General features: G+C 34.8%; 1 protein-coding gene across 1 annotated transcript; it reads left to right on the forward strand.

Annotated features, from left to right (window-relative positions):
* Nucleotides 1-1,524: 1,524 nt before the first annotated feature.
* LOC143550935 (kinesin-like protein KIN-14F) lies at nucleotides 1,525-18,013 on the forward strand. The gene is made up of 17 exons (XM_077041480.1): nucleotides 1,525-1,780; nucleotides 10,681-10,844; nucleotides 10,955-11,089; nucleotides 12,019-12,378; nucleotides 12,712-12,780; nucleotides 12,871-13,095; nucleotides 13,459-13,540; nucleotides 13,665-13,760; nucleotides 13,850-14,029; nucleotides 14,122-14,228; nucleotides 14,319-14,497; nucleotides 14,776-14,940; nucleotides 15,050-15,303; nucleotides 15,444-15,607; nucleotides 15,725-15,895; nucleotides 16,210-16,820; nucleotides 17,697-18,013. The coding sequence occupies exons 1-17, from the start codon at nucleotides 1,633-1,635 to the stop codon at nucleotides 17,815-17,817; spliced, it is 3,231 nt and encodes a 1,076-aa protein (XP_076897595.1). The 5' UTR covers nucleotides 1,525-1,632; the 3' UTR covers nucleotides 17,818-18,013.
* Nucleotides 18,014-18,573: the final 560 nt, after the last annotated feature.

The raw sequence follows: 18,573 nt of genomic DNA on the forward strand, positions 1-18,573 counted from the left end.
AATAATATATTTTTTTAATCGGTTATTAATTCTTAGTATATCCGGATTTTATTGGATTTTTGTATAAAATATTTAGTAAGATTAATTTTTAATTTAATGAAATGTAATAACCCGTTTAAAGGCTATCTGAGTTTGGTTAGACTCATACCCGTGAATTCAGGTAAAACTAATGAGAAATTATATTTACAAATAAAATAATATGGTAACTTGAGAGAATGTGAGTAACAACCAGAGAGATTAAGGTTTCGTTTATATATATTTAAGATAATATCAAGATTATTAAAAAAAAATCTATAATAATAATTTTTAAAAAAAGACACATTACTCCTTTTTTTCCCTATGCAACGGTTGCCTCTGCTTCTTCAAATATTATTATTCATTCATTCATTCATTCGTTCATTCACACTTTCCACTTTCTCATTCGTTCATTCGTTCATAACTAACCGGAATCTGAAGCAGAAGCAGTTATTCATTCAATTCACCAACACACGAGTTTCTCGTTTCACCTTCATTCAATTCACATCACTTTCATCAATCGATCACACCGTCGTACTGCCGCCGATCGCCGTTACAAGTTTCCGGCGAGCCTCAATCCGATCTGGTTCAATTTCCGGTGAGGATACTGTTAATTTCTGTTTGACCTAATTAATGACATTGTTTACGTCGGGTCGGTTTTACCGTATCTGATCTTCGTTTTTTTTCCTTTTCGGATGTAATTGAGCTGATCCGAGCTCGACTAGGATTGAGCTCGGTTTGTTTAACTTATGGAGAGCTCGAGCTCGGTTTATAAGTAGTTTTACAAGCTTAAGCTCTCGGCTCGTTTCCTATTTATTAATGAATCGCATTGTTTATGACGGTTTTACGGTAACTGATCATCGTTCTTTCCTTTCAATTGATGTAATTCTTTGTAGTTATGTAAATGAACTTGAGCTCGGCTGATTTAACTTACAGAGAGCTCGAGCTTGAGCTTCATTTCTTGATTTGACCATAATTGAAATTGATCATCGTTTTTTTTTTCATTTTCGGATGTAAACGAGCCGAGCTTGACCAGGCTTGAGCTCGGCTTGTTTAACTTATAGAGAGCTCGAGCTCAGTTTGTGAGTAGTTTTACAAGCTCGAGCTCTCGACTCCCATTGTTTATGGATGTTTTACCGTAACTGATCATCGTTCTTTCCTTTCAATTAACGTAACTCTGTAAACGAACTTGAGCTCGGCTCGTTTAACTTACAGAGAGCTTGAGTTTCATTTCTCGAGCTCGAACTTGACATGTGAGAAATTATTCAAGCTCAAGCTCGGGCTTTCATTTTCTATTTATTAATTATTTAATATTTATTTTAAATTATATATATATATACGTTAAAAGTATAAATTTATATATAGCAATTATATATTTAGTTTTTTGTCATAATTCTTTTTTACATAATAGTGATTTTTAAATAAATCAATATTAAATGAATTTAAATAAAATAATAGGCTCTTTAGGTTCCCAAGCAGGCTTGAGCTCGGGCTCATTTACTAAAGTAAACTTATTTATAAGCTTAATTCGAGCTTGTTCCATAAGCGACTTGGCTCGTGTATACCCTATTTCTCTAATTCTCTGTAATTTGAAGTTTCGGTGTGCAGACGGATATAATGCCACAGGAAATTAGTTCAAATTCTGTTATATTAAACACACCTAGCAAGAATTCAAGAGGGCTTAAAGCTTTAAATTCCTTCACAAATGGCAATGACGAGTTTATTGATGATCGTGAATTAGCACAACGAAAAGCCGAAGAATCCGGTAAGTATTTATTTATTGTAGAGGTAAGGCTGTCTACATCTTACCCTCCTCAGACCCTACCATAGCTTTGCTATTGGTGGGATATACTGAGTACGATGATGATGATGATGATTATTACGGTAAATGATCTGATACAAAGACTTATTGTCGTACAAAGTGTACAGATGCCTTTTGCGCCATATTCACGATAAAGTAAAATAACTGCACATGAAGTAAATGAATTATGCAACAAAAAAATTACAGCTTATATATGATAATTACGCAACCAATGTTAATAATTATACAACTTATATTTAAGACTTTGTACGTTAAGCGTTGCACAATAACCCGCCCCTTAATATTGTTATTATTATTATTATTATTTTGCGATTTTTTTCGGCATATCTGAATTGCCATTGTGGAAACCATAAAAAATGCAGAGCCTGCCAACAATAATTTGTTTAATTGTTCGATAATATTTTAATATATTAGATCGATGATAACATGAAACTTAATTTTCTTTTTGTTTTTAATCGTTCTTGTTGCTTATATAAAACAAAATTATTGGACGGACATTAAAAAGTATATATTAGCAGAAAATCACAGATCCTGTCAGTCTTAAATATTATTTATTTATATATTATAATTAGTGACATAAAATGTATTTATGTAGCTATACAAATCATAAAAAATGTAATCGTTCGTTTTTCCCATTTAATAAAGTTGCATTGCATAAAAATAAAACTACATTCTTATACGTATAATGGTTTAACTAATGAATTGAATAAAAAATAAAATAATATATAAGAGGGACGTTTATTTAAAGAATCAATGTTATGTTAAAAACTACAAATATCATTTTAACACGTATACTGTTTGTTATATAAACCGATTAGAGTGAACACAAGTATCAGTATGGTTGAGATTTAATTTTAATAAAATATAGTATTAATAGCATTTTATTTGAGTGCATATATTATATATACATATGTTATTGAAGCATTATACATGTTTATGCTATTAATTAAACTACAAAATTCATATAACAATGGTAAAAGAATGGGTATTCCACATTATGAGTTAGAAGGTGATCATTCTAATAGTGGGCCCAACCCAGGCCCATCACTAAACACTCTTTGTATTAAAGTAGCAAAACACACTTGATTAGATGATGCTTATTGCTTAAGAGGACCAATTTTCATAATGATCACTACTTTAATAAAGTCAAAAATTAACATTTAGGGGAAAATAAAAATACCCGTTAGACCAGGTCCAGAATAAATTTAAAAGAAAAAGTTTGTCTCTTTTAATGGACAGCTAATCATTATGATATTAAATGTAAATATATAACGGTAATATTTCTAAAAGGGTGCCTTAAGAATATTTTTTTTCTGAATTATAAACATATTTTTATTATTTTTTATCTTAATCTTGTATTATCAGTCTAAAGTAACAAATTATCTTAATAACACATTTGTATATGTTCACTTGTGTTAACTTGTATGTATGTTTCAATAATTCAATGTGTTTTTTAGACATGTGTTATAGATATCTTTATGTAAATAAATATATATAATGAACGTAATTTATTCAGAGTGAACATAATTTAAGTTTGCTACACATGAGTATGTGTGATGCGGATTCGTGATCATGTCGTTGTGATGCTCATTTTTAAGTAGAAAAGCCTAATCGTCAACGCATTGTAGGCTCGTTTAGTGCTTTTTTATCTTATTTGTTATTTGATATAATGGATTAACTAAATTAAAATGTAAACTATATTTTACATTTTTATAAAAGAACAAACTCTTCGGTGGTGTCAAATTCTAGTATTTTTTTTTAATGTGTCAAAAAAACCCACCATATTGTTGATTTGATTGCTTTTTTAAATAACTTTTGTGGTACAATCCAATTTAGTAGCATTTACAATTTTAAACCCATGTGAATTAAATATTTTGTAATAAACTAAAACTAATTTGTTAAATCATAAAATTATTGGAATTAAGCTTCTAATTTATATTGGATAATCACAAGACAAGAATGACTATCAAATTACAAATAAGAATTATTATTATTATTGTTGTTGTTTCACAATTTCTTTGGAAAAATAATAGAAAAGTATGACAGTGGGCCAAGCCCATATTGACAATGTAGTTTTGCTTATTAAAAAAATCTTGAATTATTTTGTTCCGCTCCCGACACTCCAACGAGGCCTGGCCCGTTTGTGATTTCCATCAAGAGGCCCAATACTAGACTTTTAAATCGTAACTAGTTTTTAGGAACCCGCGCTTCGCGGCGGGATGCTCAATCGAACAAAAAACATAACTAAAAACGTTAAACCATAAACTTGCTGCTAGTTGACGCGAAGTCAGTTTGTATCTAGTTACGACATTGAAACTGAACAAAAGAAATAAACTTGTCAATGCCAAAATACCACAAATTATCATATGTAGAAACAAAAAAACCGGTACATTACATTTGCGAACGCATACAAATTTGGTTAGTATTTGCGTTACCAACACAAATTCGTAAACATATATTAGTAAGCCAATAAAAATATTATAAATGCGAGGGATCAAACATTGAAATGCGGATATAAAACCGTGCAACACTGAGATATTTTAAATCATTAAAAAAGTTTCGGTCATTGTAAAGACGAACTATATAAAATAAATAAATCGTTTAACCGGAAAGTAAAACATGTAAAGCTGACAATTACCAAAGTTTTGTATTTATAAATATAGTTTTTTAAATATTTTTGTTAGTTAAACATAATTAAAGAAAATAAAAACCTTTATTTTGTTTATGAAACTATTATTAGTGATTTAGTAGTTATAATAATTAATAAAATATTAAAATTTGAATAGTAAACTGAATAGTGTATTTGTGAGGAAGATAAAATCCTCTTATTAATATATATATTAATAACATTCAGTCGTTCACCAAAATATAGCCTTATTATATTTTCTTCCAAAAACACATAGCCAATATATTATTATTATTATTATTATTATTATCAAATATTTTATATTAATGTTTTATTATTAATATAAAATATATAAATGGATAATTATATATATTGAAAGTATATAAGTTATTGGTAAAAAGGTGTCATAGTTCTTATTTACTAAAATATATATTGGATTTTAGTAATCCTTAATAATGGGAATTGGCCGATAATAATCCATATTCATTTTATCGCTATTGGCAGTCCCAAATTTAAAAAAGTTGGCCCCCAATGGTTCCCCGTTAAAAATGACTTAACGGCGTTATAGTTTTTTCTGAATTTCAAACCAATGTTTTAGGGCTTTAATCGTTAGGAGTATACGAGTCGATTGGTGTAAAATTTAGTTTGAAATAGTGCTTCAAAATGACGAAACAATGCTTTAATTCGGGTATTTGAACTTACAATTAACCAAAATCGAGTCGTTTTGATCATTGTTTCGAGCTAAGTTTTATACCAATCAACACGTATCCTCCTAACGATCAAAAGCCCTAAAACATTGGGTTGAAATTCAGAAAAAACTATAACGCCGTTAAGTCATTTTTAACGGGGGGCCATTGAGGGCCAACTTTTTTTAATTTGGGACCGCCAGTGGCGATAAAGCGAATAGGGATTATTATCGGCCAATTCTCACTAATAGGGATTATTAAAATCCAATATTCCTTTTTCTAAATATGAACAAAATAAAAATAAAATGTTAGTTACTATTTCATATTACCGTTAAAATAAAATTACTATTTCATGATTATTTCTCTACATTTAACCATAAACGGAACAAAATTATTAAATGATAATGAGTGTTTTATTCAGTTTAATGATTTATAAAAACGACATAATAATATAACATTTTAGAGCTTTATTAAAATTTGAGAGTTACTAATGATGATATTATTATTTCATGATTTTATCTTATATGTAATTTTTACTTACTATAAACAAAGATCTTCACCCGTGCCCTTTGCGACGCATTAAATCGGTAAAAATATTAACATGCTTGAAATATTTGAAAAGACCAAAACCTTAACGCGAAGACAAAAACATATCTCGAAAACTATCACTTCTACGTAGAACCCGAAGACTATCAACGAAACAGACGAAAAAACTGCTAACTCAAAAAGATTACAAGGCTTTTAAAAAAAAGACAAAAACCGGACTCAGAAGTTAGAACCCACGCCTTCCCGTTAACAAACAACTCACCAACGGACTAACCACTTTCGTGGCCTTTCTACCTTTTTATTTTCGTAACCAGTGGTAGCCCCATGGCTTTTAAAGGAGGTTGTTGGTTCGAGTCTTGTTAACAAATTGTCATGCGCGAGCCATGGGTTTTACCAAAATGAGCCTTTAGGCAGTGTGTTCCCTTGAAATTGATGGCGGGCCGGGTCATCAGCGCGGTCTGCGATCACAGACAAGGGTGGCCTTTTGCCAATGAGTGTGTGTACCCGGATGGCCGGATGACCGGGCTTTGTTGATCATTCCAAAATAAATCTACCAGTCAGTTAAACATTTATCACAGCTATGACTTGGTTTTTAATGTAAAAGTTATAAGTTTTAAATTAGTTGAGATTGTAAAGAATAAGATGGTTGTAATGAAAGTATTGTTTATTACTTAAAGGTGTGAATAATACAAAGACAACTACATCTATTTATACACAAACAAACCCTAGCTTTCAACCTATAAAAGGCCCATGGGCTTTAACCAACTACATGGGCTAAAACCCTAATTATAACTAAATACAACTAACACTCCTCCTCAAGTTGGAGCATAGATGTTAATCATGCCCAACTTGTTACAAATAAAATCTATCTGAGCTTTCCGGAGCGGTTTAGTTAGAATGTCTGCTAGCTGAAAATTTGTCTTCACATGAACTGGTTGAATAGATGGAGGATCAGTTTGTGTGCCTACTACTCGATCTCTGATAAGATGGCAGTCAACCTCAATATGTTTTGTCCTCTCATGAAAAACTTGATTCTTGGCTATGTGAATGGCTGATTGACTATCACAGTATAACCGCATCAAGTCATTAGAAACAACCCCGGGTTCTATGAGAAGACGACGTACCCATGTCATCTCTGATGTTACATCTGCCATGGCTCTATACTCCGATTCGGCACTCGACAGGGAAACCGTGTGTTGCTTCTTACTCTTCCATGATACAAGATTTCCTCCAACAAACAAACAATATCCGGTGGTAGATCGTCGAGAAATCGGACAACCTGCCCAATCTGCATCTGAGGAACCTGATATCCGACCATCTCCTTCTTCCGTGAAGGCACGCACACGACAATAACCCTGATCAGAGTATAATATACCCAAACCAGGTGAGGTCTTAAGATATCTTAAGACACGAATGGCAGCATCCCAGTGACCGGTGTATGGCGCAGCCATAAATTGGCTCAGAACACTAACAGTAAAGGAGATATCCGGTCGTGTGACGGTTAAATAATTAAGTTTACCAACCAACCGTCTGTATCGCTCAGGATCTTTCATTGGATCTCCTTCCTTTGGGAGGAGTTTCTTTGTCGGAAGCATTGGGGTATCAACAGGTTTACAACCCAGTAAGCCACATTCAGTTAACATATCAAGAACATACTTTCGTTGGGAGAGAAGTATTCCTTGTGGAGAGCGGGATACTTCTATGCCAAGGAAATACCTCAGTCGACCTAAGTCGCTTACCTGAAACTGAGACTGAAGAAACTGCTTGAGTTCGGAAATCCCGACCTCGTCATCACCTGTGATTATAATGTCATCCACATAAACAACTACGATAATCCTCTTCCCTTTCTGGTGTCTAAAGAAGACAGAGTGATCGTAGGCACTCCGCGTCATCCCAAACTGTCCCATAACACTAGAGAATCGACCAAACCATGCTCTGGGAGACTGTTTAAGACCATATAGAGAATGACGTAGTCTACAAACTTTCGAGGCCTCCTCCTCAACGACGAACCCTGGGGGCTACTCCATATATACCTCCTCCTCAAGAACACCATTAAGAAAGGCGTTCTTGACATCAAGCTGGTGGAGCGGCCAATGATTAATGGCAGCAAGAGCAATACAAATACGGACAGATGGCATTTTAGCAACTGGTGGGAAGGTTTTATCATAATCAATGCCATATGCCTGAGAATACCCTTTTGCGACCAACCGAGCCTTCAAGTGGTGTAAGGAGCCGTCCGGGTGTAGTTTAACCGTAAACACCTAACGACAACCAACAATACGCTTCCCTTTAGGAAGTGTTTCAAGATCCCATGTATGATTGGACTTTAGAGCCCCAATTTCGTCTTCCATAGCCTTTCGCCATCCTGGGTGAGCGAGAGCGCTCGTCACATTTTTGGGAATCGGGTAGGAATCAAGAGTAGTGGTGTACGCATGAGATTCAGGAGATAGGTGGGTGTAGGCAACATAGTCCTGAATTGGGTAACGAGTGCATTTCCGGGGTTCTTTGCGAAAAGAAATAGGTATATCGGGTAATGGTGCACCAGGAGGATCATAAACAGGTGTATCAGGGGTAGCTTCTGGTAAAGGTGTCGGATCGGGTAAGGATGTATCAGTGAGAGGTGTAGATTGTTCGGATGCAGACGGAGGATCTGAGGGTATTTCGGGGTTGTGGCCTGAATGTGAATCAAGTGTCTCTGATATTTGACCCTTACCTCGCCTAGCATATGTGAAAAGCAGTGGCGGAGGTTCTGTCGGTGGGTCAGAATCAGCAGAGATTGGATCGGTAGAGGGAATCGACACAGGAATGGTGGGGAGGAAGGGAGTGTGGGTATATCGAGGTCGGGAAACGGGTCAGAAACAGGAGTGGAACACTCGGGAAACTAAGGAGACTCGTGAAAAGTGACATCGGCACTAGTAAAGTATCGGTGAAGTGATGGGCTATAGCATCGATACCCTTTTTGAACCCGTGAGTAACCAAGAAAGACACAACGAATGGCTCGGGGATCAAGTTTGATGGTTTTCGGACGATGGTCATGAACATAGGCGACACAACCAAATACTTTAGGTGCGAGAGGAAATGGATCATCGTTGGGAAATAGTACAGAAAAAGGTGTTTTACCATGAAGAACGGTTGAGGGCATGCGGTTAATCAGATATGTGGCAAAGAGAATGACATCTCCCCAAAAACGATGAGGAACACATGATTGGATCATGATTGTGCGAGCAACATCCAATATGTGACGATTTTTGCGTTCGGACACACCATTTTGTTGAGATGTATAAGCACACGATGATTCATAAATAATGTCGTTGGTTTTTAAGTATGAAGAAAAGTCGGTGGAAAAATATTCTTTAGCATTATCAGATCGTAAAGTTTTAATGGTGGTGTTAAATTGGTTTTGAACATAAGCATTAAATTCTCGAAATATGGAAAATACCTCACTACGAGATCTCAACAAATAAACCCAAGTAGTGCGAGAATAGTCATCAATAAAGGTAATAAAATATTCAAAACCCAACGTAGATTTGATAGGGCAAGGACCCCATACATCAGAATGCAACAGTTCAAAACAAGAACTGACTCGATTGGGCACCCTAGGGGGATAGGGACGCCTGGTATGTTTACCAAGTTGACATGACTCACAATGAAAATTAAAAGACGAAAGTGGTAAATCTGGTCGCATTTGCCTCAGAACCGCTGTAGAGGGATGACCTAACCGACAGTGAGCCTCCCTGATAGCGGAATCACATAAGTTTGCTACAGGATGCGAAAACGGGGATATACGATAGAGACCTCCTGATTCAAAACCAGTACCAATTACCCGGTTTGTTCCTAGTTCATGAAAAACGCAGTGAGTTGGGTAAAAGGTCACAGAACAGTTGTTTTGTTTGGTAATCTGACTCACTGAACAAAGACTGGTAGGAAATTTAGGAACAAATAGGATAGAAGACAGTTTTAGGTTTTCCGAGTTACTGATGGATCCTATGCCGAGAACGGGACATGAAGATCCATCGGCAAGACGTACTGGTGCATGGGAAACATTTTGAAGACTAGAGAAAATACCCCGATTCCCAGACATGTGATGTGTGGCTCCAGAATCAATCACTCATGATGAGTCAAGACTAGAAGATTTACCTGGATGTGCCGAGTTGGTTTGAGGATGAGGCAATTGCGAGGCAAGAAACCGTTGAATAAGATCATGCTCCTCCTTGGTAAATGTATACGTGTATTTATTGTCGCCCATAGTAATACACCGAACTGAAAATGGTAATCTTCAGATTGTGAATAGTAACTCTGAGATAAGAATGTGTTTAACCAGAAAACGAGTGCAGGTAGTGGCTGGAAACAGATTTTGGCAGCGGCAGACCGATAACGGTAGACAACAGCAAACAGAAAGTCGTCGGTTCGAAAAACTAACAGCACGGGGAGCTTCGGACAAGAAAAATAATAAATCTGAAAAAAAAGGACGGTGGCCGGAAACAGGGTCACGCGCCGTCACGCGGTGGCGCGTGGGCGTCAGTGACGGTGATCGGGCGGCGCGTGGCGGCGCGTGCGGCGGCGGCTGGCGACGGATTTTTGACAGATGATATTTCGGGGGTTTCTGGTTACGATGGTGGCGGCGGTGATGGTAGGGGGTGTCTGAAAAAAGATTCCGTGATAGGGCAGCAGGTTCAACGAGACCGGAGCTTGTTTCAGATCTGATGGCTGTTGATCAGATTCAGGTTCGGGTCAGACGGCAAGGGTTTGGATCGAGAGCCTTAGCTCTGATACCATGTAAAGAATAAGATGGTTGTAATGAAAGTAATGTTTATTATACACAAACAAACCCTAGCTTTCAACCCATAAAAGGCACATGGGCTTTAACCAACTACATGGGCTAAAACCCTAATTATAACTAAATACAACTAAAAGAGATAAAACTTGTTAATGCAAATCTTTATATACTAGTTATATTCAAAATCTGTAAACATCTGTTGTTACAGCTGCTAGGAGGAACCAAGCAGCAGAATGGCTAAGACAAATGGACCATGGTGCAGCAGAGCTGTTACCAACCGAACCCTCCGAGGAACACTTTTGTCAGTCACTTCGCCACGGTCTCATCCTCTGCAATGTCCTCAACAAAGTCAACCCTGGTGCAATACCAAAGGTCAGTTACTCTCTCATTTTTTTTGTTACATTATTATTAACAGATAATAGTTAAGGAATTATTGTTATTATTATTATTATTTATTTATGATTTGTGGAAATCTTGTTAAGGTGGTGGAGATTCCGGGAATAGATACAGAGGGGGCAGCCCAAACAGCAATACAGTATTTTGAGAATATGAGGAATTTTTTAGTTGCTGTTGGGAGAATGAAGCTTCTTACCTTTGAGGTTTCTGATCTTGAAAAGGTTGTTTGTCTTTTAATCTGTTATTTCTGTCTTTTATTATTTTCTTGAATTCTTCCTTGTTCTAAGAGGATTAATATTTAATAACAGTATAACACATGAATTATAATTTAATTTCATATTTATATCATATTTAAGGGGGTGTAAACGAGCCGAACCAGCCGAGCCCGAGCTCGTTTAGGCTCGAGCTCAAGCTTGGCTTGTTTAGAGTTGTATTTCTAAAGCTCAAGATAAGCTCGTTTGGAGTTGTAAATCTCAAGATCGAGATCTGCTCGTTTAGAGTTGTATTCTATAGCTTGAGCTTGGGGTGGGCTCGTTTATTATTTGATTATTTGATTTACGTATTTTTATAATTATTAAGTATATGCTTGTAATTATAATTTTTATATATAGTATGTGTTTTTTATATCATATGTTTATGCATATAGTTAAAAGTTATTATATAAATATATTAGATAAAAATGATCAAATTAAAAGCTCGTTTAGGTTCACAAGCTGGCTCAAGCTCGTTTATTAACGAGCCTTAATAAAAGCTTGATCCCGGGCTTGTTTACACCCTCTACTTGCCTAGGATTCCTTTTTCAGTTGTAGTTTATACTTAATACTTTTAAAATGTACTTTAATTTAAAAAAATGTAACCAACTTTTAAATTTAAGTAGCAAAAAATGGTAAAAACTACCCAATATAAAGAAAAATGTTGGACATAATTAATGTGTAAATTATGATTACAAAAATAAAATTATTACTATCTTAAGCTAAACTTTGCACAAATAGAGTTAAGGAGGCTTACATGCATCTAATATAGCTGTATACATCAAATATAATTTTTGGGTGACTTTCAAACCATTTGACATATTCTTACAACAGGGCTAAGTTTGTTTATTTGGCTCATTTGAGATATCTTTGTAACTAAATTAACAAACTTTTTGTAGGGTGGCTCATCTGGCAAAGTTGTAGACTGCATTTTATGTTTAAAAGGTTATCACGAGTGGCGGGAATCAGGCGGGGTTGGTGTATGGAAATACGGTGGGACCGTGAGAATCACGTCCTTTCCAAAAGGATCACCTTCTTCTTTAATTGGCAGTGAAAGTGCTGATGAATCGTTAGACGAGTCCGAGTCGTCACAGTTTGAAGAATTACTCGAGTATTTGCATTTATCAAGTGAAGTAGCTCTTGAGGAGTCGAAAGTGTTGACTGCATTTAGTTTCCTGTTTGACCGGTTTGGTATCGGGCTTTTACAAGCGTATCTAACCGAGACTAATGAACTTGATGATTTCCCTTTGAATTCAATGGTAGGTAAGCTTCATTATGTATTTGTTTATTCTATATTTATTTTAGACGTCGTCAACTTTTGCTACGGGTCAGTTCGGGCTGACCTAAAATGCATATGACATGGCACTAGTTAGGAATCAAGAGCCTGTTTTCATAAACAAGATTTTGAAGCATAAGTTATAGTCTACTAAAAGTTATACTATGCCAATAATAGTATTTTTAAAATAATTTGGTTTAGGAGTTCTACGGATTAATACACTTTGCGCGACTTTCAAATAGTTGAAACGGTTCTTTCTATTTCTTTGTAGTATTTTTCTTGGGTAATGTTTGATTTGTTTGGTAATTTATTATAGGTTATCGATATAGTACTCAAGAAGGCCGTTAAAGATCTTTCGGGACTGCTTATTTCTCAAGGAAATCAGGTAACATACAAAAATTTGATTTATAGTGAAACCAAAATTTTGATTATTAAATATTAATCATTCACTAAATGTATTTTATATTTTTTTCAGCTTGGTAGTTTTTTGAAGAACATGTTAAAGGGAAACTGCAAGCCGTTACTAAAGCATGAATTTCTAGAAGCCATTTCGAAATATATAGACCAAAGATCTGGTTTTGTATCAAATGATTTCTCAAAGTTTTGCATATGTGGTGGCAAGGGTAAAAGCATGTGGAATAATATTGATTACTCATGTGAGAATATAAATGTATTGGATTTTCAACAAAAGCAACTTGAGGTAAACACCACTCTTAGTATTAATTTTGACATGTTTAAAAAGTCATTGTTAGCGTTTAACATGTCTTGGTTTTCATTTTTGATATTTTTCAAAAATTAGTTCTTTAAGAACATGAAAATGATGTTGAAGAAAACGAGTGTTGGAAGGCAAAAAGACAAAAATGCCCTTAAAACGTTTTCAATTCGTTTAGTTATAACAAAAAATATGAAACCTGTCAATATTAATGAAGGAGGGACTTCATGATGTGATATAAACTATATTAATGAAGGAGGGACTTCATGATGTAAGTGAAGGATTAAAGTTATAATTTTGAATTTTGATCTTATTATGTGCCATAAAATATATGTCTTGAATGTTTCACAGGAGTTAAAAGCTAGCTTTCATTTGACCAAAATTGAAGTTCAACAAGCTCATTTAGCTTGGGAACAAGAACTTAAGAAACTTGGTGCGTTCTTCGACTACTTTCTACTTATTATTATTGTTATAAATTATTATTATTATTATTATTTTAAAGCTCCTACATTTTTATTCTTAGAACCAGGAAAAACTAACATTTTTATCTTTCTCAGTTCATCACACTAAGGATCTTGAAGTGGCATCTTCTTCATACCACAAGGTTTTGGAAGAAAACCGACAGCTTTACAATCAAGTTCAAGATTTAAAAGGTCAGTTATTTTGTTCTTAGTCAGCATTAGAGGTTATAATCTCAAGCATTTATAAGTAAACAAGTCAACTTTAATTTTTTTAATTGCAGGAGCAATAAGAGTATACTGTAGAGTGAAGCCATTTCAGCCTGAGCAATCTGATGAACAATTGACGGTTGATTATATAGGAGAAAATGGAAATATAATGATTGTTAACCGTAATAAGCAAGGCAAAGATGCTAGGAAAATGTTCGCTTTTGATAAGGTTTTTGGAGGGAACACAACTCAAGGTAAGTTAATCATCATATGCTAATTGCTAATGTATATTCAACTTATATAAAAGTGGCCAAATATAACTTTTAGTGTATTTCCTTAAATGCAGAGCAAATATATGTTGACACACAGCCATTGGTTAGATCCGTGCTGGACGGTTATAATGTTTGTATCTTTGCATATGGTCAGACTGGCTCAGGGAAGACATACACAATGGTAAGATAATAGTTGGTTAAGTTTGCTAACATTTTCATGTTTTTGCATTTACTTGAGATACATTAACATGTTATCTTTTTCTTAGTGTAGAGTGGCCCTGACATAGCAACAAAGGAAACATGGGGCGTGAACTACCGGGCCCTACGAGATCTGTTTCAGTTAACGGAAACAAGGAAGGATTTTATAAAGTATGAAGTTGGAGTTCAAATGATTGAAATATATAATGAACAAGTGAGAGATCTGTTGGTGGTTGATGGCTCCAACAGAAGATATCCTTATTATTATTATTATTATTATTATTATTGTTGTTGTTGTTGTTGTTGTTGTTGTTGTCTTTCTCTAACGGGTCAAATGAGTTGCAAGTCGCCCAAAATGTAGTTATAAAGCATAAACGCCTAATAGTTTTATTCAAATCGATAGTTTTTTTTTTGACATAAAGTAACCCAATTTGACATGTCTTGTGATAGAATGCTTCTTTAGACCGATGCAAGTGCATCTCCTTGTGAATTTACTAAATTGTCCCTTGTTACGCCTTGACAACTAACACGTTAGACATACGAAATAATTCGCAGCTAAACGGTCTCAATGTGCCTGTAGCATCTTTAGTTTCTGTAAAATGCACTCAAGATGTTCTTGATCTAATGAAAATTGGCCAAAGAAATCGCGCGGTGGGTGCTACTGCTTTAAACGAACGAAGTAGTCGTTCTCACAGGTAATGCATTTTTTTTCTTCTATTTCACAGAATCACAGATGACATTTTATACTCATTTGTTTGCATCTCAAAAATATCAGGTTTAATAAGTTTCTTAATTTCCTAACAGTGTTTTAACCGGTTATATCCGAGGAAAAGAACTAGTTTCTGGATCGACCTTAAAGGGTTGCCTTCATTTAGTAGATCTAGCTGGCAGTGAACGCGTGGACAAATCAGAAGCCACTGGAGACCGACTAAAAGAAGCTCAACATATTAATAAATCTCTCTCTGCACTTGGAGACGTCATCTCGGCTCTTGCACAAAAGAGCACACACATTCCTTACAGAAATAGTAAACTTACTCAAGTGTTGCAAGATTCTTTGGGTAAGAGTTTACTTTCAGTCTACTTAATTAAACGGGCCAAAGTCTAGTTTTATGCATACTAGTATGTTCATATTATAAATGTAATAAGTTTTTTTAGTAATAATAGTTAACGCGTTAATTATACTATACCTCTTTTGCAGGTGGACATGCTAAAACGCTTATGTTCGTGCATATAAATCCCGAGAGTAATGCACTTGGAGAGACAATTAGCACCTTAAAGTTTGCTGAAAGGGTTGCCTCGATAGAATTAGGTGCTGCTAAATCTAATAAAGAAACCGGTGAAATCAGAGAGATGAAAGAAGAGGTTTAACATTTACTTTTAATCTATTCTTTTATATCGGCATACTTAAGTTGGTGGGATGATCATCATGTTTTAACTTGCTAAATCGTGTTATTATGACCGTTTTGTTTGTTCACTCAGATATCTAATATGAAACTAATGTTGGAGAAAAAAGAGGCTGAGCTGGAACAGTTAAGAAGCGGGAATGCAAGACGAGCAGTTTCACCCGTTCACATGCCAAGATTTAATCATACAAACAATTTGAGACCCGATAATAGTCAAAGCTTTGTTGATGATAATAAGCTTCCTGAGGTTAGTTCTAAAGGTCATTTTTACAATATGCGTCGAAACAAGGCTACAAGCTGGTCGTGCTGACTTTCAACCCGTTTGACCCGTTCCCTTTTCAGCTATTTTTTATCTGGCCCATTTGAAGCAAAATCCAACCCATCATAGTTTCTGACGTGTACACCATCAAAATATTATTTTTTTTTGACTGTTTTACCCTTTACACAATACACTACATTTTTGTTGTTGTGCACATTACCTCCCATAGTTTTAGATGTTAATATTGTTATGTTTCAGTTTCATTTGTGTAATATTAATCTGTTTTTAAATATTCATAGCAGGTTAGAAGCTGTTCATCTGGTAAGCAAAGGCGAGCTCGTTTTCCCTTGAAGTTCACAGACAAAGATTATATTCCAAAAATGCCCCTACTAGCCGAAGAAAGATCACCATCTCCTCCTTTAAGAAGATCAATATCGACCGATAGAGGGGCCCGCATAAAAACCAAGAATAAGCCCGAAACTAGTGCCAATCCTCCAATCACAAAACCACAATATCCTACACGGGCTTTCGTCAACAGGTCTCTAGCCACATTACCGATTTTACCCTCAACCGATAACAAAAAAGGGTATTTAAGTTCACAGGATAACTTTTCTGACGCATTACATAATTATCCAAGAGTTAGTTCTAGGAAAGTTAATAATCAAGAGCAAGAAGAAGAGCAGTTTAAGCAAATGCTTAAGGTCAAGAATAGTCAAGTCAAAACAAAAGGTCAACACTCAGTTAAGCAGACAGTGTTATCTGATATTGATGCTGGTCAAACTGTTGAAGAAGGTCAAAGAAGTGATTTTTCGGAGCCAGAAAACGAGCATTGTTCAGTTAGGTTGCATATTCCAGTCGGGCCTAAAAAGCTTCAACGAAGCTCATCAAGAAATTTGCATACTGTGGAAATCAGGTACTTTAATTAATAATCTCGAGCCTTAAAGGTGTCGCTTTTGACCCGTTTTTATATAAATGGATTATGCGGGTTATTATGTTTTATCTATAACAAGTTAAACATGTCAAACTTTTTTAAGCACTTGACATACTTTTGAGTTATTTGTTTTGACATATTGTTCAACCTAGAAGTGTAAGCGAGCTGACCCGAACCCAAGTGCGTTTAGGCTCGAGCTCGGCTCGTTTAATATATTATTTCTCAAGCTCGAGGTCGGCTCTTTTATTATCTATTATTTATTATATTACTTTATTTATATATTTACAATTATAAATTTTAGATATATAGTATTTATTATTTTTTATCATAGTTTTGTATATAGTAATAGCTATTATATAAATATATTAATTATTTGTTTTGACAGATTGTTCAACCTAGAAGTGTAAACGAGCTGACCCGAACCCGAGTTCGTTTAGGCTCGAGCTCAGCTCATTTAACTTAAGAGGGCTTGGGCTTGGCTCGTTTTATATTTTATTTCTCAAGCTCGAGGTCGGCTGTTTTGTTATTTATTAATTTTTATGTTACTTTATTTATATATTTACAATTATAAATTTTATATATATAATATAATATATATTATTTGAAAAGTTTTATCATAGTTTTATATATAATAATAGCTGTTATATAAATATATTAAATAAAATTTCTATAAATAATAGGCCCGTTTAGGCTTGCTAGCTACTCGAGCCCATTTATTAGATGAGCCTCAATAAATGCTCCACCTCGGGCTCGAGCTTGTTTAAGCTTGGTCTGGTTCAAGTGTAGCGAGCCAATTTCCAAGCTCGAGTAAGTCACGTGCAGCTCAACCCGCCTGACCTCTATGTTTGTCTACTACAGGGAGCCTGGAAAAAATGAAAATAAATCCTCAAAGAATGCGAACGAAGGTAGCAACGCCTCGGTTCGTAAGTTTATAAGGAGTCGTTCTACGCCTCGAGGAAAATTCATGGTTCAACCTTGAGTGATCAAACACGCTACATACACACTTGTTTATTTCTACATTCATTTTCATTATTGTTTTTAGTTTTTTTTTGTATAGCATAGTGCTTGATTTTTTTCGACTACCATCGCGGATGCCCGCCAAGAGGAGATTTGCAGCATGAGAATCTCTCTAGTTGTTTGTTTTATAAAACATGCTACATTTGTAATTGATTTTCCTATATTATTACATTTGTAATTTTGATGCATCATCAACAAAGTTTAATTATGTTTTACTCTTCTATGATATGTATAATGTATTTATAAACTATTATGGTAGTCAAGTAAAAGTGAAAGCAGTAAAATGACATGTGAAAGTAATTCTAAAATTATTACATAGTACAATTGAGAACTTTGGGCCACTTGGCGGCACCATATTAGTAAAGACAGTTTTTTGTTTTTTTTGTTTTACTTAAGGTATTGTAACGAACGTAACGAATGCCGACCGAATGATAATTTTGTTTTCTTGTTCTTTTGTTTTAGTTTCGGTACCGTAACGAATGGGACGGAAACCGATTAAATTCATGTAGTCTCAATGCGTTTTGTTTTAGTTTTGGTACCGTAACGAACGTTAAGAAAATCGATTGAATGACAATTTTGTTTTAGTTTGCTAGTGTTTATTTTTTTAAATGCAATATAGGTGTTTAAAAGATCTAAACAAACATTTTTATTTACGTTAATAATAAATCCTGATATTCCAAAGTCATACACAAGAATCATATTTAACTTAAAACAAGAA

The sequence above is a fragment of the Bidens hawaiensis genome, unplaced genomic scaffold (genome assembly GCF_021521415.1).
Source record: "Bidens hawaiensis isolate Kalapana, Puna unplaced genomic scaffold, B.hawaiensis_p1.1 tig00016203_1, whole genome shotgun sequence".
NCBI lineage: Eukaryota > Viridiplantae > Streptophyta > Magnoliopsida > Asterales > Asteraceae > Bidens > Bidens hawaiensis.